Below are 19,824 nucleotides of genomic sequence, written 5' to 3' on the forward strand. Positions count from 1 at the left end.
GATTTGTTGACAGTAGTAGATAGTCCAAAATCTAGTGGTTATACATTTGGCTAACAAGTGAAAGATCCCCTGTTCAGTCCCAGGAGACACAAATCCCTTTGGTGTTGTGTCAGGAAGGGCGTCCCATGTTTTAAAAAAATAAATCTGCCAAATCAAACAGACAGAAGAAGCTACTTGTTTGGCACATAAAGGGTTGACCTGCCAGAAAAAACAAAACAAATATATGGCTTACACTAATCTCTTTTTAATCATTCTTGTGTAAAAAAGGTGAAGCTTTCAACACATTGTGGATGTGAGTGAGTGCCAAATTTCTGCATGGCATAAACCAACATAAGGTGTTCATGTTTCCCCCCCTGAGTGTCCTGCTAGGCACACGGCAGCTGTTCAGACACTGCCTGGTTTGCCTGAGAAGAGGACTTGTTAATTAGTGAAAGCAGACCAGCTGCAGTGCTGGAAGATCTTCAAGGTACCCCTCAAGCTTCTTGTCAGCGAACACTAATCCAAAGGAAAGCAGTATGTATAAAACCATAAAAAGACTCCTGACACACAGCATATCTTTCTTATAAATTATATTTTAGGTGGTATAAAAACAATGGATAAAGTTCTAGTAACAGTCTGCAGACAACAGTTTCAGAAAATATTTGGCAATTTGTTATGAAAAATGTGCCAAGTTTTTACACATTTTACATGCACCATCAGCATAGCCTATTAAAACATTGTTTTTATGGTAAATATTGTTCCCTTATAGAAATGTCTAACAAGTTTGGGATCAGTTTGTGATACCATCAAAATAATGCTGAATTTAAAGGGCAGAAAAGGCTGTATTGTATTGCACTGCACTGTGTGGAACAATTAGAGACTGTATAGTGGTAACAAAATACTTGAGATGCACTGATAATCCTTACTTCAAAGTGGGAAGACAAGGTAAAATAATAATAATAAAACAAAAAGGTGGAAAACAACTGACCACCATGTATCACTTATGTCATCCACTGATTCAGAGCACAGGAGCTGTAAGGCATCCCAGCAAGCACTGGGTGGTAGAAACAACAGCACATTACATGTTTAAATGTACTATAACATTTTGGTATACTCCATCATACTCATGGACATTTCTGTAATGTATCAAAAGATGTATGGATCACTTTTTTAACACCAACTCATTAACGGAGAAATCGTAAAAAAAATGTTCCGCATTTTAAACTGATGATGAAAGCAAGGATCAGACATGGATGTAGGCGTGCTGATAGATAAACAAATGATCTACCTGCAAACCCAGTGATGAAATGCCTTTCTGCATCATGGACTGAATATAAAAGGACTCAACTCTGCCCACACTATTAAACAAGCCTTTGAAAGATCAACATTTACCAGGCAATGCCAAATTTTACACACATGTATCAGTTTGTTTGGGCTTAAAAAAGGGAAAAAAAGCTGGCAACACACAGACACAATCATATTTTAAGTTAATTTATAAAAACATAAAAAAAGAAATTAGTCCACAAAAAGTAGTCCAATGACCTTCATGGCTGTAGTTTCCAGAAGTCTGAGCTTCCAGAGGGAGTTTTAGTCTCTGATGTTAGTGCATACTAAAAATGATCCAAATCAGGATTTCTTCCTCAGTTTTATGCAGATGACGAAATCAGACAATCCTGTGCAGCAGGTCAATGTCCTGTATCCAAGTCTCTCATGTACTCCTGCAGTGCCTGCAGTCTTGCATCAATCTCTGATAGCTCTGCACCTGTATCTGCAGAGCTTTCTGGGGTTTGGGACATCAAATGACAAATTAGACTTTAAAAAACCAAAAATGCATGTAAACTGATGGGGACAAAAAAAAAAAAAGAGTACAAGTTACCTTTGTCTTTGACTCTGAGTGTTGGTGTGCTGCATAACTGCTTCCTGGACAGAAGGCCTCCCCTAGACTAGAGACAGATAAATTGCACTGTAACTGTTAAGGCTTGTAATATTCTGTACTTAGTTGCTACAAAACCATTAAAAACTACAACTCTCAGTGATTTAATTCCACTAACATCTACTACCTGCACTGCTTTCATGCCCAAAAAAGGCTGGTATCAGCCCTTTTCAAATACAAATAGGAAAGGACAACAAATAAATAACAGGAAAGTCATAACTCACCACATTGGGTCCATTGTAAGTCTGTTTTCTTCCTCTGAAAACATGAAAGAAAAAACAACAACAACCCAGACATTAAAATAGCCAGCTACACCCACAGAGCCTTCACAAATCCATCCAAAGTACTATCACCTGTACAGAGTTTTGGTCATTTCATCCATATCCACTAACGAGCTTTCAGAGGAGTTCCTGCTCCCTCGCCGCTCCATAGATAAACTCCTGCCTCTGCTGCCTGACCGGGTCAGCTGAGGATAAGTTTCTCTGGAACGTGAACGGCCTCTCTCGGGGAGCACGGGTGATGCCAGCATGTCCCTTCGCACCTTCCTCTGTCTGACACAGAAAAACATGCTTGAGCAGCTACTACATGGAATACTGGCGTATACTCACAAAGTGAGGAAACCAACTTTTTGATTTCTGCCTCCTTCTGTCTGCGCTGCCTGTCCTGGATATATGCTGTTGGATCAAAGCGTGGAACCCGTGACCCTGCAAAAACAGAAGTGCTTATCAAGTACAAATCTTTATCAGTGGGATTAATTACTGAGAATTCATTCACAGAAATGACATCAGGAGCAGAGCTAGTACCTGTGGGGGAAGGTGATGGCCTGGGTATGCGAGCACGCGGTCCCGAGGAGTCTGCGCGTCTTCCTCTTTCCACCGACCTCTGTCCTCTATCCTCTGTACGTTCTCTAGATCCCGAGCGAGCCCTGATTGTCCCGTACCCAGACCTTCTCTCCCGAGAAAGGGAGCGATAAATTTCTCCATCTACCCGTGAGCTGATACGACCCGACACAGGAGTCACTCTGCTGCATACACAAGAAAAACAGCACTGAGTGTTCAGTGGGTGACTGATTCGGGTTTTGAAATTTTAAGTGTGTAAGCGAATGTATGAAAGAGAGAGAAAGTAAAGATATAGTACACGCTTAGATTGTCTAACCCTCTCCGTAGTAACGCCAGTTCATTGGTGAGACTCTTGACACGAACACGGAGAGCACACTCTGATGCTCTCAGCTCCTCTAACTGGAATGGAAAGAAGAAAAAGTTAAAACCTGCTGATTTATTTTAAAAAGGGGGCGTTACACGAGTTTAAAAAAAAGAAAAGAAGCATCACCTGCTCCCCTAGCAGTCGCTGCTCCTGACATCTCTTGCTCATCGAGCGCTGACTTTTGGCCCTTTCCTTGACAAGTTGCTCCTCCAGCGTCCTCACCACATCTCTCATTCTCCAGTCCTCTCGTCCAGACGTGGGATCACTTCCACTCAACTGCAGTCGCTCCAGAACCTTCGCCATGCTCTCCTTTTCCTCTTTAACCAGAGCCAGCCTTCAAAACAGCAGGAGACATTTAAAAAAGAGAAGAAGAAAACTTCCAGCATCTGCTAATATTGGTAACACTGGTAGAGATTAAACCTACTCTGCTCGTAGCCGCTGTATTTCTAGATCTGCAGATTTGTTAACTCCGTGAGAGGTGAGAGCACTGAGCTCAGCCCTGAGCGCTCTGATTTCCTTCTGCAGGACAGCTGGGTCAGGCTTTCCCACATAGGGCAGAGGTAGAGGGTAGTGAATTCTACACATGGACAGAAAATCAGAACATCAGCACAGCTTCTACTACAGACGCAGAGGGCATAAAGCAGCAAGGCTGTGAGCAAACCTGTCAAACTCCACTGTGTATATGAGAATGAGATATCTTTTGGCGGTGAGAGCAGATGGCTGCTGATGGCTGCGAGGACGACTGACCACCCCTGCTTTTCTGTTTCGCAGTAGCTCCAGGTCAGCATAGGTCAGGAGGTCAAGCGTAACAGAGTCACTCGTCTGCAAAGAAGCATCTCTTTCAACAATCAGAATAATAAAACATGCTCCTGATTTTATATTTACCCCCCCCCCCCCCCCCCCCCCCCCAATTTACAGCAATTTAATGGCAAAAAAATATCAGCCATCTCTTCTAATGATCATGGATCTAATTTTCTAATAATGCATCTTCAGACATATCAGAAAGCATGTTTTTCTGTCTTGCTTTAACATTTACAGTGTGCGTGTATACCTTGCTTTCATGACAATTTCGTTGCAGCAGACTTAAAAATGTGCCAAAAATTCCGTTTGTCTCTCCTAATTTCCCCCAGGCTCCTTCTTTTTCCCCTGCTACTACACGTTAATTAAAAGGAAAAAGGGAGTAGGACATCCTGGGATAACTGGGCATTTTTCGCTTAAGTGGAGACAATGAACACAACCGAGTCTCCTCTTCGGCTCACACAGCCTCAGGGAAATCTGTCTCTTTATATTCATCTATTAACTGTGTTTACATTTGTTCTGCCTCTAATCCCCCCCCCCACCCCCACCACCACACACACACACACCTTTCTCACTGCAGATTCCAGCATGCTACAGAAAATAGGAAACTGCTTGAAGTTGCCAGTTTTGCGAGTGAGGTCTTCAATATCTAAATAAACAAAAAAGCAGTTAAAGTTAAACAGCATGAATGACTGGCTATAGTGATATGTAAACTGAGATGTATACGCCACTTACATGCTGGATCAAACTCCCCCTTCCACTGATCCGCTGTCATTGAATCAGAGATTTCGACAAAGAGCAAACCCTTGTCCACCTCCATCTTCACAGAAAACTCCACCCCCCGAAATACAATATCCTCCATCAGCTCAGAGCCTTCCTCCATTGCTCCAGCTCTAAATCGGAGAAACAAATTATTCCAATCGATTAGAAGCAACTGAATCAACCAACTCCTTTCCTGTTAAAACAGAGACAGATGTATGCGTACATCTGACACCTGAGCCAAAATATAAAGCATAATCGTAATCCTGAGCTGACCCACGCTTCTTCACACACAGCAGAGCCTTTAAGATCATGTTGAGCAACTGATAAATATCTACACTGTATTATTCGAAGGATAACAGGGAAAAGCTGCAAGGAGACATGCATAATCATATATAAAATGGGAGTTAAATGATGTGTTGTGAAAAATATATTGTATCATTCCATGCATCTCACAAAAATATCCCAACATTTTGGGAACATTTGCAATTCTCGGTCTTATTACAGTGACATTAAGATTTCTTTCAGCATCACAGTCAGAATCAGAATTTTTATTGTCACAAAAAATTAAAAAAAGGTACACAGTCCCATTCAGTAGAAAGTGAGGAATATATCTAATTAAATAGTTTTCATTTGTACAAAGACTAATAACACAATTTCGAATAAATAAAACAATATAAATATATTAGTGTGTATAAAAACATGTGTGCTTGTATCATTATTGATTGCACAGGGTTGATATTTTCACAGGTTAGTGAAACAAGCCATACCTTCCTTAAGAACCTAATTTTAAAAGCATAAAATATTATTCACAACATATGCATTTCTTATCTTCAAATAGATATCTTCAATAGCCATTTCTCTCTCTTGTTTTTTACAGCTTTTAAATGTAATTCTATTTTTTCGGCTCCTCTCGCACAGCCTGTTATTACACAAGTAAGCCGCAGGGGGCGGCAGCGGACATAGTTCATTTTAAAAGGTGTCAACATTGTTACAGTAAAAGTTCTGATTGATGGCTTCAGTCAAACGGTATGGGACTTGAGGGATTTGACAATGATCTTAAGCCACTGTTTAATAAAGTACGTCATTAACTGCGTCTCTTTTGTGGCTTTAAAACGCTGAAAGATTTCGCGCTGGACTTCACTTTCTCCGGTACTGCTAATAAAATATGTGCAACATTTTATCACATCGCATTGGGAAAAAAGGTTTACTTCGAGTGAAAAAGCGTTAAATTTAAGCACGGTTTCGTTGGAAGATATAATTGCATTGTTCTAAACTACGGTGCTACATTTTCTCCTACTTCTCCGTCAGCTAGCGAGAGTTACATCTTTGGTCAACTGACCAGCGCTAGTTAGGGTTAGCTAGCACGGACACTATGGTTAGTTAGCACAAGTATTATCTTAGTGGACTCACAGAGCGCTAACAGAGCTATCTGTACATCAACCACACAGCGTTATTAGATGTGCAATCAAACAAATGAACGTTACCTCTGCGTGCAGTGATGCTCCCTAGGGTGGTAAGCTGTCAAAACATTGCTACCTTTAGTAAAAACATGGTGGTGACCTATCTAAATGAAGTAACTATAACTGCTAGTCGACTAAATGACCGTCATCCCAAGCCCCAAACTGTTCATAAGCCGCAGGGCACCGTGGAGACCGGAGCGGTTCAACAACCGGGAACCGTTAAATTCTTCTTCTTTACCTCTCTCTGCCGCTGCCGCCTCTTCCTCTGTCTCGATTAGATGAAGGCTCGATATCTCGCAGGCGTGTGGGCGCCCTCCACAGGTACCGATCAGACACTGCTCTTACAACCACACGAAATGGAATACGGTGAATGTTCACCGTGCACGAAAATGTCAGATAGGCTAATCATGTAACGACGCAGCAGTGTAACGGCGACAATGTAACGGTAATAATAACGAGTAATGATAATATTAGCTGTATTAAAATTTGCTAAAAGCATCCAATACATTATAAAGTAATGTGAAAAAATATGAGCCCTCATTTCTTCATATTTTGCTGGAAAATGGGAAATAGGTGCAACAAGATTCCCACAATGTTTCAGTAATTCTGAGGTTTGGTCTCTGGGGAGGCCAATCCATGACTGATACTGCATTGCGTGTTGTGTGCATTGTGTGTTTTTCTATCCAGGTATGCTTTTGCTGGATTGTTAGCATGTTTGGGATCATTGTCATGCTGAAAAAACAAACAAAGAACTGTTCCTTGTATACATTATGATAATATAATTCTACAATATATTGTATTAGAATTATGTAGTATTATTATTAGTATAATAGTAAAATCACTTATTAGAAGGGAGCTGAGTGTAAAAGCGAAGCTCTCAATTTACCGGTCGATCTACGTCCCTACCCTCACCTATGGCCACGAGCTGTGGGTAGTGACCGAAAGAACGAGATCGCGGATGCAAGCGGCGGAAATGAGCTTCCTCCGAAGGGTGGCTGGCCTCTCCCTTAGAGATAGGGTGAGAGGTTCAGCCATCCGGGAGGGGCTCAGAGTAGAGCCGCTGCTCCTCCACATCGAAAGGAGCCAGCTGAGGTGGTTCTGGCATCTGACAAGGATGCCTCCTGGGTCCTTCCTGGGGTTGGTGTTCCGGGCATGTCCCACCGGGAGGAGGCCCCGGGGCAGACCCAGGACACGCTGGAGAGATTATATCTCTCGGCTGGCATGGGAACGCCTTGGTGTTCCCCCGGATAAGCTGGAGGAGGTGGCTGGGGAGAGGGAGGTCTGGGCTTCTCTGCTTAGGCTGCTGCCCCCGCGACCCGGCCCCGGATAAGCGGACGAAGATGGATGGATTTATTAGTAGAATAAAATTAATGTTTTACTGAAAAGTTTAAATTCTTGTGTGACATGTTTCTCTTATCTAGATAAGTAATTCCAAACAGTGCTGCTAGACTATATTTATATTGTGCAATGTTCATCAGACAGTACCAAGGATCTCCTCGTGTTTCTGAAGCTGCTACCAGTTTAATAATAATAATAATAATAATAATAATAATAATAATAATAATAATAAAAATACATCATTTTGTCAACTCAGTGTTTCAAGAAAGGAAAAACAACCGTGTTGACATTGTCTCAAGTGTGTGTTTACTTTCCACTGGTTGGTTAAGTGGTTAATATTAGTTGTCGGAAACAAGTGCCTCCCGCTAAACGTTTAGACGACCTCTGCTTGCCTTCGCTCAATCTGGGCGAGGAACTGTTTCCATGGAGACAGTGTTCACCCATAAGTTGAGTGATTGAGTCTGAAGTGTGAGGTGCTCGCTGTCTGTCTGAAAGGACATAAAACACGCTCACTGGGATCAGCGCAGTGTGACGTGGATTGTATGCGTACTAAAGGATGGCTGAAGATGTTTAGTCCTTCCGAGAAGACTAAACTCAGAGAACTTTTGGGAACTTGTTATGACTTAGATGAAACATCAGCAAGTGGTCAGGCAGAATGAGTTTACATGAATGGAAATTTAAAGTAGTGTAAACACTATGCTACACTAAATAAGTCACTACTGTTTGCTGCACATACCATATTTTGTTAATAGTTGGATGATGGCCTCAGCTTCATGGCATGCAGTGTGAATCCAGCATTACAAATTATCCCCACCTGCACTGCAGAGCCAAACACAAATGCAGTTTTCTGCAGCCTCAGCCAGAGATGTCTGACATTTCTGTCTTGAGCTGACCTGCTCACTATTTCAGGAAACACATGCCTCTACCAATTACAAGCTAAAAATATGGACATCCCCTCTGGGTTGATCAGTTTAAAAGTGACATTGTATCACTAAAATGGTACAAAGTATATGAAAAGTGGATATATCCTTTCTGCTTTGATATTGTCATTATTAATAGTTGATAATGAGCATTTACAAAGATTCAGAAACATCAGTTGTAACATTATAATAGCCACTAATATAATGTTTTATACATCAGTTATTAACTGCTTGTTAAATTTTCAAAAATATTTACCCCATTAATTTAATTTAAGTGTTTATTTGGTAATGATGGTGTGACAGATTGGTGTATCCTGCCTCTCGTCCAGTGACAGCTGGGTTAGGTTACAACACCCATGTGACCTTGAACTGGAGAAGCAGAAGCAAATAGATGGATGGTAATGATGGTTAATATGAAGCATTAATGGAATGAATAATGCTTCATATTAACCATTGTAGCTTATCTCATACTGATATCAGCAATTTAAGGTTTTGGCAAATTTACACTGAGCCCTCAGTGACATTATGTGCGACTGTTTCATTAACTCCGGATAACAGATTAAGATTGATAGTTATGGTCAGTACAGAGAAGGATGGCCCTTAAGGTTCAGCAAGATAGCTTTAGCTACATTTTTTGCATAATTTTTTTTAAAGTTCAATATTTTTATTGACATTTATTTTTTTGATTGGCTACATGCTGGAAAATGTTCCCACTGTGCTACTGACTTGGTTGTGTGTCTGCGTAAACCTGTAAAGTAAATCTGGATGGTGTGCCAGTGCCAGCCAAACGTGCGCATTACATTAACATTGAATCCTGCTGGCAGTTGGACGTCTTTGATTCCTCTCCTAGACTCCTCCCCTGATGTCTTAGTCCCTCCCATTAGAGGTAAGAGTGGAGGAGGAGAGGAAGACACATGAAGAGAGAGGAGTCAACACAACAAGCAGTTAGAAAGATGAGACATCCTCAGTTTGATGTGTGTGTCATGATCGCGTCATGAATTTAACCAGCTGCATTTTCAGATCTAATTTATGAGGTACAACAGTGTTAGACTTTAAAAAAAAGAATTAATTAGTCATTTTCACAACAAGAGTAAAACACACACAGACAGTGAAGGTCAGAATGTTTGATCACATAATAAATCATCTAAAATACCCGAATGAATGTGTGAATACAAAAGACTAGCTGATTGAAGACCCCGTCTGCCCTCCACAGTTTGTACATTTCAGCTGTATACAGTGTTCCTTCTACATGTTTCAGGTAAAAATACTAATGCAAAGGATACATCTGTGCATCCTTAATGATAGCCTCTCTAGCAGGCCTGCTGTCCCAATGGACAGAGAACAGAGGAGGTTTATTATATTTTAGGAATTGGAAATCTACTTCAACAAGGTTTACTGAAATACATTCATGGGCCCAAGGCAGGAGGAGAGAGGACAGAGCCAAGAGAGAACTCAGTCAACCTTACCCCAGCTGAAAATCACTGTGCTAGCAGGGTCAGTGTTTCTGTAGATGATTATTTGTTGCATTGCTGTCAGCACTATATTTCGTTTTTCACTTCTATCTTTTTAAAGCTAAGCAAGTAGTTAGTATTTTACGCACTTTTAAGTATTTCACATCAATAAAAAAATGATCAAGTTTCCACAAATGTGATCTTTTACGTCTTGTTTGCTTGTGAAAGCTGATTGCCTTAAATCTTGTTTTTTTATCGTTTGAAACACCAGCATCAAGAGAAATTGTTGCTTTGCTGCTTTTCTGCGTGACAAGGCAGATGGACTGTCTGTTTTCCACACCTGCCCGCTGCTGACGTTCAGCCATTAGTCGGCAGGCGTGGGGAACCCCATGCCCTTACCTGCAGCACCAGACAAGATTAAAGGAACGAACAGACAGAGGAACCGATAGCCACGCTCAACAAATCCTCCCACACAGTCTGCAGCGATAACAAAAAAGCACTCTAAGTGGGTGTGGAAATGGCACCTGACCACTGGCAACAAGAGAGCAGGGGAAACTAAAATTTGCCCACTTTGATTAATTCAGCAGAACTTGCAAGCTTCTAATCATGTTACTACAATGTTTTTTTTAACCTCTTAAGCCCCAACGCCCCCTGATGCGGGGGCAAATGGCAGAAGATCAGTTAGGCTTGGGGCTTAAGAGGTTAATGTTAGTTTTACTTTATCAGAAGAAATTCTTGTCCCATGCATTGATGAAAGCAAATGACCACACGATCAGTGTTTTGAAGCAAACGTGAGAGTTTTTTTAAAATGTTAAACTGGTGTTTGATGACAGAAAAGAAAAAAAAGCACTTTTACAAATGAAGAGTTGACTGCACCAATCAGGGTGTGCTCGGAGGAGGAGGCGGTGAGAAGAGGGATGATGATGTGAGTGTTTGACAGATGAAACATCAGACAGTCTCTCTGCACACACACACATGCGCGCACACACTCACAGACACAAAATCAAGAGGCTTCCTTTGGTTGGTCATTGTTCAGAACGTCCATGGAATGAGCACACGCAGATCTGCAGCGCTTAAGTGAACGGTGCTGCCAGCGAGACCAGGTACTGTGGTTTTTATTTACTTTAAACTTTCAGTATTTTATGTTGTGTGGATTATAAGACATAAACTGCTACTTACAAGAAGTGTTTTCTGACAATTTGTCATGTTAAACGAGTCAGCCTATTAAACTTAAGATTTTGCAACCACATCTGACTAATCTGCATCTGCATTATTAATTTTTTGCTCATTTTATTACAGATATTTCATCTGATGTGAAATTCTTTCAACAAAACGATCAACCTGTCGTCAAAAACCTCTTCAGAAAGCTTGCCTGTGAGATGTTAGAGCCAAATGTATGCATGCGTGTTTAAACCAGAAGTTTCATTCTGCTAGTGCATGTATATTTGTGCCTGTTGATGCATGTAACACGCACGGTGAGTCTGTGACTTGGCAGCGCCGGCAGAGGCGGTGCATGTTGTTTCAGTGGTGTCTCTGTGCCGCTGCTGCTGCTGCTGTGCTCATGGCTAAGAGGAGGGCTGCAGGTAGCTGCTGCTGCTGCCCCAGAGCGCCCATGAAAGAGGACAATGCTCGTTTTTGCCTGCTGGCCGGACTCATCCTGCTCTACTTATTGTGCGGAGCTGCCATCTTCTCAGCCTTGGAACACCCGTTTGAGCTCCGCGCACGCCTCCTGTGGAAACAGCAGCTGGACAACTTCACCAGGAGATACAGGGTCAACCTGGGCGCCCTGCACACTCTGCTGAGGCAGTATGAGGAGGCAAACGGAGCTGGCATCAGGGTGGACACATTAAGGCCACGCTGGGACTTTTCTGGAGCTTTCTACTTTGTGGGCACAGTGATCTCCACTATTGGTAAGTCTCCACTTAACATTTTTTTCCTGATTTTTCTTCAGTTTTGGAATGTTGCTCACGGTTGTGATCATTTATTTAACCTTGTATTTTGTGTTTTCTCTCTAAGGTTTTGGCATGACCACACCAGCAACCATAGCAGGAAAAATATTCCTAATCTTCTATGGTCTCATTGGCTGTGCTGCCACCATCCTCTTTTTTAACCTCTTCCTGGAGAGGATCATCACCATGTTAGCTTACATCATGCGCTGGTGTCATGAGCGTCGGCTGAGGTGTGCTGGAGTTGGGGTGGTGTCGAGCAGGGAGGAGTCATCTGGTGAAGAGGACAGTCTGGAAGGATGGAAGCCATCCGTCTATTACGTGATGCTGATCTTAGGGATAGCATCTGTTGTGATTGCTTGCAGTGCCTCCACTCTGTACAGCTCCATGGAGAACTGGAGCTACGTGGACTCTCTGTACTTTTGCTTCGTGGCCTTCAGCACCATTGGCTTCGGGGACCTGGTGAGCAGCCAGAGGCAGCAGTACGATTCTCAGGAGGCCTACCGGTTTGGAAACTGCCTTTTCATCTTAATGGGGGTTTGTTGCATCTACTCACTTTTCAACGTCATTTCTATCGTCATCAAGCAGACTCTCAACTGGATCCTGGGAAAGCTGGTCTGCTCAGGGAAGCATCAGCTCTGTTCCTGCTCCACCCCTGGCTGCTGGTGGCTCTGCTGCCCCTGTCCCCACAACAAAAATCACAAACAGAGGCGTCAACTGCGTCAACTGGCACACTTCAGGCCAAAACGCATCAAACGCAACGCTGTGCAGCCCATCTCATCCCACCACCGCTACACAGACGGCTCGGTTGAGACTGTGTGCGACAGCGAGACGGATGCGGGCGCGTTGGCTGAAGTACAAGTGGGGCGTCGTTTGTCAGGGGAGATGATCTCAGTCAATGAGTTCATGGTGTCCAACAAGGTGTCTCTGGCACTGCTGCAGAAACAGCTGAGTGAAACAGCTCACCAGGGCCCACGGCAGAGCTACAGCCATCAGAATGGTTTCTCTGGTGGTGTGGGAGCACTGGGGATTATGAATAATCGCTTACAGGAAACCAGTGTGGATAGATAGCATCATAACAACACCTCAATTGTTCTTTGGGTTCTCTATATTTAAGCCTTACATTTCCTTAGGATTTTTTTTTTATTATGAGTAATTTGTTCTGTATTAAAAAAATATCCAAAAATAGAATATTTTGTTTCTGAAAAGTGGACTGTAGCCAGCAAATAATTGTTCATACGTTGTTTGGTGAGGAGAAAGAGGAAGTTAAAGGACAAATATGTGTTAAAGACTTCAGCATCATTTGAAGAGGGGTTTGATGTCCTGAAGTGACTGACTCACAGAAACGCAATCAGATGAGAGAAGCTTTGAAGGAGCACTTAAAGAGGACTGCTGATTTAAGGACACTGCACATGTCCCCCTCCCCGAGCTCCTCAGAAGACAACGTTGTACATAAGGTGGTAGTTAGTGAACGTAGAAACCAAAATATCTCCTCTTAGATAACTAGCTGCATATATAAAACAGTTCAAATATGATTTGTATTTAAACAGAGCTTCTCAAACAAACTGCAGGAGCTCAGAAGCACCAAGAAAGACATTTTTCAATTGGACGTCATTGAAATTCAGAGTAATCATGAAAGAGATCCAGGGTTTTCAATTGAGATCTAATGAAACATGACTTGTAGAGGACGTCCTTATGTCAACGAGGGCTTTGCAGATAGTCACAGGATCACGTCAGCAGAGCAGAGAGAAAGATTTAGGTAACTAGATGAAATCCTTTACTATGCAACAAAAGCCGTTTGTAATTCATTCATTTATAAGGAGGGTTTTTGTGAGTAGATGATGAGTGTGAGGTTAAAAGCTTTCATAGAAAATCATAATCACCCATTTTCAGCAGTCGCAGCTCATACTTTGTCTTCACTGTGTTCAAAATGAGTTATTTAAGAAACGAGCACAGAAAGTCATCAGACAAATATTCTTTATTTAGATTTAAAACAATAGTGACACTTAATGTAATTTCCTTAACGTAACACAGAAAATGACTCGCTGACGTAATGTTACAATGCAGTAAGCAGTAAAATAACTCATCCAGAAACTGACCCACTCTAGTGCTGTTTGTTTTGTCAGCTGTAAAAAAAAGGGGAATAAGGCATCAGTTCATGGAGAAAATCCCATTTCATGTAAACTTTACCTTTGAATGTGTTTAGAAATAATATATGTTTAGAAAGAATTGCAAATTGTGTACATGCTGAACGCATTCATGTAAATTTAGACAGTAATCACAGCGGGACACATTTTAGGGGGGAGACTTTTAGTTCCATTTGTAAGTATTTCAAATTTGACATATTTTGTTCTTGTTTTTGAAAATGTAAAACACTTTGTCAAAACGTTTTTAGATCCCGTGACATGAATTGTGAGTAGAGTCAGATATCTAATGAATTTATTTGCCTTTCACTTACAGCAACGAGGGAAAAAGATTGTGTGCATCCCCACGAGCTGTCTCATGAACTACTAGCATTTCCTGTCACAACAAATGGACACATGTTAGCTGCATGCTAGGTTTTATTTAATGGTGACAATGTTTCCTGAAGAGGAAAGGTAAACCTGTTCATTCTTTAATACACACACACGCACACACACACATGCACACACGCACATGCACGCACACACACACATATATGTATAGTCTTAAATCATCATTTTCAAAATGCAACCCTGCATGTACTAATCTTTCTTATTTTATCCAATGAAAACAAACTATGTCACAGTTGGTTGTTATTCAGTTCAATTTGTCATCTGCACTTTCTTTTTTATTGAGGTTGAGGTTTGGTTGCTGGGTCAGTGTCTCTGAGTCATTTTTACAAAATATCTTTCTTGTATAAATATAAAGTATCAGGCTTTACTAGATCTGTTTTTGCATTTTTTTTTGTCATGACAAGATGGTGCTCGCTAACAAACACCATTGTCTTGTTGTGAAACTGCACACATGAAAAAAAAAAAAACAGGTTTAATATTCACATTTATTACAGTCCCTTTCCTTTGAGGAACTTTGGAGACAAAATCTAAATCCCTTGGCCTTCTCAAGAGCCTCCCAGACCCTGAACATGTCTTTTTACTTATATTGTTAGGTCCATTAGTTGTTTTTTTTTTGCCTTTCTACATCATGACAGTGGATATTTACATCAACCAATCAAGATATAATTGCAGTGCAGCCTTTCAGCTTTAATTCAAGGGGTTTATCAAAAAAGTTTGCATTGACTGTGCAGACATGGTTTTACCATAAATGTGCATATAAGGATTGTTTTTATGACTGAGGTAAAAATCCTTTGCTTGGTTGCAGACAGAGAGGCCCCTGACACCATTAGATGCTGTTTCCTCCCTTGAAATGCTCTTCCAAACTGCAGTTGCCTTCACTTGCAGCTTGACTGTGGGTCTTTCTGCCATCACTATTGTCTTCAGTCACTTCAGTAAAAGCATGCTCTGTCCCAGTGAGATCAGTTGACTGAATTGGCCATTGAAAAAGATTCCTTTTCTGTGCTTTAGGAAACTCTTGGGTTGCCTTTGCACAATGCTTTAGGTCCTTATCTTTTTGCACTGTGAAGTGCTGCCTGATCAGTTTTGCAGCATTTGGCTGAACCTGAGCTGAGAGTACAGCTTTGTACACTCACAGTTCATCTATTACAGGCCCATGCCATAACACGTTTCTCTTGATTTCATCTTTCCAAAGATATTTTTTTATAGAACCGTGTTTTTCGGGCAATGTCTAATCTTGCATTCTTGTTTTTGACTGTAACCAGTGGTTTGCACATTATTGTAAATCCTGTTGTAAAGCCTCTTTAATTAAAGCTGAAGAAACACGTATGGACCTAATTGTAACTGTCACTCACATTTGGTATCATGGGCTTGTGCGCATCACGTTGTTGATAGTAAGCAGAGATAATGCAGTTCCTCCTGTAACGCACAGAAGTAACACAATGTAATCACTACTGCATCCAGCAGAATGTGGTTTGCATGTACAAATGCACATAGATGCTCATTTGTGTCTTACTTGCTCTGTATGCCTCCACCTGGTGGTAATCCAGGGATGACAGTGGATGCAAGAACTGTGAGGACGGACAGCAGCTCAGGCTCTTCCCCTCTGGCACACAGCTCATCATAAATCTCTGATTAAAAAGAAAGATGCATTTTTAGAGAGTTTCTTTCTAATATACACTGGACACTTTAGATTTAGGCAAAAGTCTGTAAAGAGCACAGTTTTTAGGACTATTTTCAGCTGTGGATCAATACACATCAGGATTTCTAATGAGTATTTACCACTCTAGGGTAATTGTGGGACTTACTCAGAATAAATGATAGTGCCTGTGTTCATAAGTAAATAGGTTCATGGCAAGAATCACAGATTTGATGTTTTGCTTTTGTTTTTTTACCCTGACACGTGATGTCAGAAATCATTTAAATAATTATCTTGGAAAAAAAACATTGATTAACAAATCTTTCAAACTTGTTTTGCAAACCATTGAAACACCAAAGCGTGTCAGAATTGAAACATTACACCATGGCAAAAACAGACTCCAGGTTGCTAATATGAAGGTTTTCACTGTCCACAGTGTGACTTGCAAAGCATCTTTACCCACACACCTGCCACCTTGGACTCCAGCAGGTCCTCCAGCTCAGCTTCCTGGTGTAATGCCTCTGTTGACAGCTGGGGGGCTCCAGGGAAGCACAGCAGGATGATGCTGATGTTGTCCAAGCTGCCCTGTGGAACAAAACGGCATCAGCAGAGGTGAGTAATGATGGCTGACCTTACAAATGTCAACTTATGAAACATCCCACTTGAGCAGTTTTACAAATAGATCTTTTTTTTTTTCACATCAACGTTTGCACTCCAATGTCACACGGACTCAGGGGAGCTGCAAAATGGAAATGGAGTGCGGAAGAAGGCATGACATTTTGAGGTCACTGTGCACATCCAAGCTGAAGCACTGTTACATAAGCGTGACATGAGGACCCAACAGAGTGCACATGTGGCTCAAGTTTATCTTAATGTGTTTCTGTGTTTGTAATCTGTCATGTAATTTTAATCCAATATCTACTTTCTTTCGTTACATTCCTGTAACATTCTGTAAAATCTCTGAGCGAGAGTGTCGGTAATTAGGCCTCATGGGAACCCTGAATAATGCGATGTAACCTGTTCCGACACCCCTGCAGTCTATTTTGAGGCTGTCTGATAGTCTGTTGTACCATGAACAGCAGCGGCAGTCTCAGTGAGACTAAACCAAAGCTTAAGCTGAGGTCAGTGTTGCTTTTTAGCTTTTTAATTTTTGCCATTTCAGCCAAAGATCCTATTAAGTTTTCCCCTCCATATGGGAACGAAATTGTAGGCTGTAAATGGATTGATAAGTATGGCAGAACTTGCTGAAAAGAATCAGGAAAAGCCACATTTAACCACACAGGACTGGCATGACATTTTCAACTAAGAAGATGAAAACAAGACATTTAACAAAAGGCGCACGTCTTGTATGTGCCTCTGCTCGGGCCTCAGTTATCATCTCACTCTGCAGCTCCCCTCAGCTTCATGAGAAAGTGACCCTGAGAGCTTACATTAGCACACTCTAAGAAGAACATTTCTTATCTATGGATTACAAAAACCCTTTTATATTCTAAGCTTCCATATATGGATGTGTTTATTGACTTTGGAGCACATTTCACAAATATGCTGCATGTGCTATAGAATTAGTGAGGAAGTTCACTTAGTCTGCTTCTGTTTTATCTTGTGTTTTTTCCTAAAATTCAATGGGTTCTCAGGACCACCATGGGTCAAACTTTAATGGTGACTTCGTGCTTATTTTTGATTTCAAACAGTTTTACCTCAAGATAAGTTTTTAGTTGCAGAGATGAACATTTATGTAGTAAGAAAATATTTCCACGTGTGACTCTGCACCCTTTACAACCTCAGAACTTTTAAAGGGTTATCTTTAAAAGAGGAAGCAGAGCCCATTACCTTATATCAAAATGAATATGAATTATGTCTTTGTTTAAAAACACAGTCAGTCTTGTAGTCGATTACTTTACTTGATTAGAAGCCATGAAATTCAAAGCTGATTAAAAATTATGTAACTCAGCTTGAAACTGAAATTGTGTTTTTAATCAGTTGAAAGGATTTGTTATCCAGACTACTGAACAGCAACACAAGCGCATGCAGTAAGTGTGTGTAACAGTGCTGACCTTATAGAGGCAGAGGTCAATGACCTGAGTGCAGACGTCCCTCAGGTCGGTGCAGACACGCAGCCGGTTGTGGATGAAGGCGCACAGCTCCTCGTTGCTGATGGTGTCCCACACGCCATCACAGGCGAGCACCAGGAATTCATCTGCCGGCGAGCGCTCCACCACACACACTTCTGGCTCAGGTGAAACCATCTGCTGGCTCGGGGTCCGGTTCTCTGCCCCCTTGTAGCCGAAGTCTCCCAGAGCGCGTGACACTGCCAAGGAGCCGTTGATCCGTTGGAAGGACACGGAGCCACCCGCGCTCTCAATACGTTCTTTCTCCAGAGGGCTGTAAGGTTTGTGGTCCTCAGTGGAGAAGCAGACCTGCCCAGACCGGCACAGCATGGCCCTTGAGTCACCGCAGTTGGCAAAGTAGATGTAATATGGCGAAATGAGAGTGGCCACCACAGTGGTGCCGCCCCTCTCCCAGCCCTCTCGACGGGCCACAGAGTGCAGGTGCTTGTCTGTCTGGAGGAAGCCCTCTTCAATGGCCCCTTTCACTTTTGGTGGGTCATCTTCTGGTCCTATTCCATCTGTGAGCACAAACAGTATTTTCTGAACCCAGCAGCCATAGCAGTCATCATATTGATGACTAATAACAAAGGAAAATCACCAGCCTGTTTAAAATTCTGAATATCTCATAAAATAATAACCTTATAAGATAACACCCACACACCCACACACACTGTCAGGTGTCACTGAAAAGATCTCTCACCCGTAGCCAGGATGTGACCCAGAAGGTGTTGGGAGCAGTACTGAGCCACCGTGCTGCCTGCATGGCCATCGAACACTGCAAAGAAGCTCCAGTCAGCTAGCTCTCCACCCAGCTGTGGCACACAGTTGTGGAAGTCCTCCATGTTGGCCCTCCAGCCCTGCATACTACCTAGGGCATAGGTGAGGCCCCAGCGGGCGCAGCCCTCCTCTGTGAGCTTGTCCAGGACTGGCCTGTCTAAGTAGGGACTGGGGATGACCTCCTCCTTCTCCCCCTCCCCTTGCTGCTCTCCTTCTGCTGTTCCTCCACGGCCCCCTTTGAAGAAAGAGCTGACCCTCTTTTCTGTTTCTTTCACCAGCTGGCGCACAAACGCAGGCATCTCTACACTGCCCTTCCTGGCTGTCCTCATGGCTTTTATGCACAGGTGTTGTGAAGGGAATCTTGTTTTGTCCCTGCCCCGGTGTTGCTGGCCGGGATGGAGAGCTGAGCTATAGGCCTGATGTGGGGCCCGTGCAGTGTCTGCGTAGCCCTGCTGCTCCAGGGCTCAGAGCATGGCTGCCTGAGCTGATGGATGTTGTGTGTGCTGGCTGCTTACCCCCCTCTCGCTGCTCATCTCCTTCTTCTCCTCTCCCTCTCTGGAGACCTCACTGATCAGCGCTTTTACCTCCGATCATCCTTCCGCTCCTGCTTGTTTGGCCTCTTCTCTGTGCTGCTGAGATTTCACCTTCTCCCTCGCTTTTTCATAGCTCTTCCCTCTTTCACCAGCTTCTCCCTTGCGTTGTTATTTTCCCTGCCCGTGCTGTGATTGGCTGGCTATTTGTGTGCACCAATGATTGCCTGGCTTGCTTTGCCACTGTCATGTTTGCGCTCACTCTCACTCACCATCCTCCTGTCTGCAGCTCTCTGCCCCTCCCACATCTTTCCTAATCTCAACCTTTGATCGGTCGGATTATAGGCTTGTGGATTACAGTACTGTCGGACACGCAGCACAAAGTGTGAGATGGTTTGAAGAAGACACACAGAGGTTGGAGGTTGATCCTGTTAAACTGATCGTATATC

At 42.5% G+C, this 19,824-nt stretch overlaps 3 protein-coding genes across 5 annotated transcripts; 1 reads left to right on the forward strand and 2 right to left on the reverse strand.

The window, feature by feature from the left end:
• Window positions 1–554: 554 nt before the first annotated feature.
• ccdc61 (coiled-coil domain containing 61) lies at window positions 555–6,367 on the reverse strand. Of its 2 annotated transcripts, none has more exons than XM_006810092.3 (13): window positions 6,160–6,367; window positions 4,649–4,806; window positions 4,480–4,562; window positions 3,777–3,937; window positions 3,540–3,692; window positions 3,242–3,449; window positions 3,068–3,150; window positions 2,716–2,936; window positions 2,538–2,616; window positions 2,266–2,463; window positions 2,137–2,170; window positions 1,856–1,922; window positions 555–1,759 (listed from the first exon to the last, which is right to left on the reverse strand). In XM_006810092.3, exons 2-13 carry the CDS (start codon window positions 4,794–4,796, stop codon window positions 1,665–1,667), a joined length of 1,530 nt encoding a protein of 509 aa, XP_006810155.1. In that variant the 5' UTR covers window positions 4,797–4,806; window positions 6,160–6,367; the 3' UTR covers window positions 555–1,664. The 2 variants fall into 2 exon arrangements, with proteins under 2 accessions (XP_006810155.1, XP_006810154.1); XM_006810091.3 differs by having other exon boundaries at window positions 3,050–3,150.
• A 4,873-nt stretch (window positions 6,368–11,240) lies between these two features.
• Window positions 11,241–12,861, forward strand: kcnk12l (potassium channel, subfamily K, member 12 like). Its single transcript, XM_006810086.3, has 2 exons — window positions 11,241–11,754; window positions 11,861–12,861. Exons 1-2 carry the CDS (start codon window positions 11,241–11,243, stop codon window positions 12,859–12,861), a joined length of 1,515 nt encoding a protein of 504 aa, XP_006810149.3.
• Window positions 12,862–13,752: 891 nt separating this feature from the next.
• Window positions 13,753–19,549, reverse strand: ppm1nb (protein phosphatase, Mg2+/Mn2+ dependent, 1Nb (putative)). Of its 2 annotated transcripts, XM_087847189.1 has the most exons (6): window positions 18,937–19,549; window positions 18,769–18,843; window positions 18,015–18,586; window positions 16,428–16,545; window positions 15,838–15,952; window positions 13,753–15,740 (listed from the first exon to the last, which is right to left on the reverse strand). In XM_087847189.1, the coding sequence occupies exons 1-6, from the start codon at window positions 19,172–19,174 to the stop codon at window positions 15,656–15,658; spliced, it is 1,203 nt and encodes a 400-aa protein (XP_087703315.1). In that variant the 5' UTR covers window positions 19,175–19,549; the 3' UTR covers window positions 13,753–15,655. The 2 variants fall into 2 exon arrangements, with proteins under 2 accessions (XP_087703315.1, XP_006810148.1); XM_006810085.3 differs by having other exon boundaries at window positions 18,769–19,549.
• Window positions 19,550–19,824: the final 275 nt, after the last annotated feature.

The sequence above is a fragment of the Neolamprologus brichardi genome, chromosome 10, assembly GCF_056152115.1.
Source record: "Neolamprologus brichardi isolate AB-2024 chromosome 10, ASM5615211v1, whole genome shotgun sequence".
Lineage (NCBI taxonomy): Eukaryota > Metazoa > Chordata > Actinopteri > Cichliformes > Cichlidae > Neolamprologus > Neolamprologus brichardi.

What these genes read in the sequence shown, in the direction of transcription:
- ccdc61 (XM_006810091.3), bottom strand. Translation starts at nt 4,796, where the DNA reads ATGGAGGAAGGCTCTGAGCTGATGGAGGATATTGTATTTCGGGGGGTG. An exon ending in ATACAGCGGCTACGAGCAGA is followed by an intron (nt 3,450 to 3,539) that starts GTAGGTTTAATC and finishes GCTGTTTTGAAG; the next exon opens with GCTGGCTCTGGTTAAAGAGG. An exon ending in AAGGAGGCAGAAATCAAAAA is followed by an intron (nt 2,464 to 2,537) that starts GTTGGTTTCCTC and finishes TTTCTGTGTCAG; the next exon opens with ACAGAGGAAGGTGCGAAGGG.
- ppm1nb (XM_006810085.3), bottom strand. Translation starts at nt 19,174, where the DNA reads ATGAGGACAGCCAGGAAGGGCAGTGTAGAGATGCCTGCGTTTGTGCGC. An exon ending in GGGTCACATCCTGGCTACGG is followed by an intron (nt 18,587 to 18,768) that starts GTGAGAGATCTT and finishes TTGTGCTCACAG; the next exon opens with ATGGAATAGGACCAGAAGAT. An exon ending in GCTGGAGTCCAAGGTGGCAG is followed by an intron (nt 15,953 to 16,427) that starts GTGTGTGGGTAA and finishes CTTTTTAATCAG; the next exon opens with AGATTTATGATGAGCTGTGT.
- kcnk12l (XM_006810086.3), top strand. Translation starts at nt 11,241, where the DNA reads ATGCATGCGTGTTTAAACCAGAAGTTTCATTCTGCTAGTGCATGTATA. An exon ending in CACAGTGATCTCCACTATTG is followed by an intron (nt 11,755 to 11,860) that starts GTAAGTCTCCAC and finishes TTTCTCTCTAAG; the next exon opens with GTTTTGGCATGACCACACCA.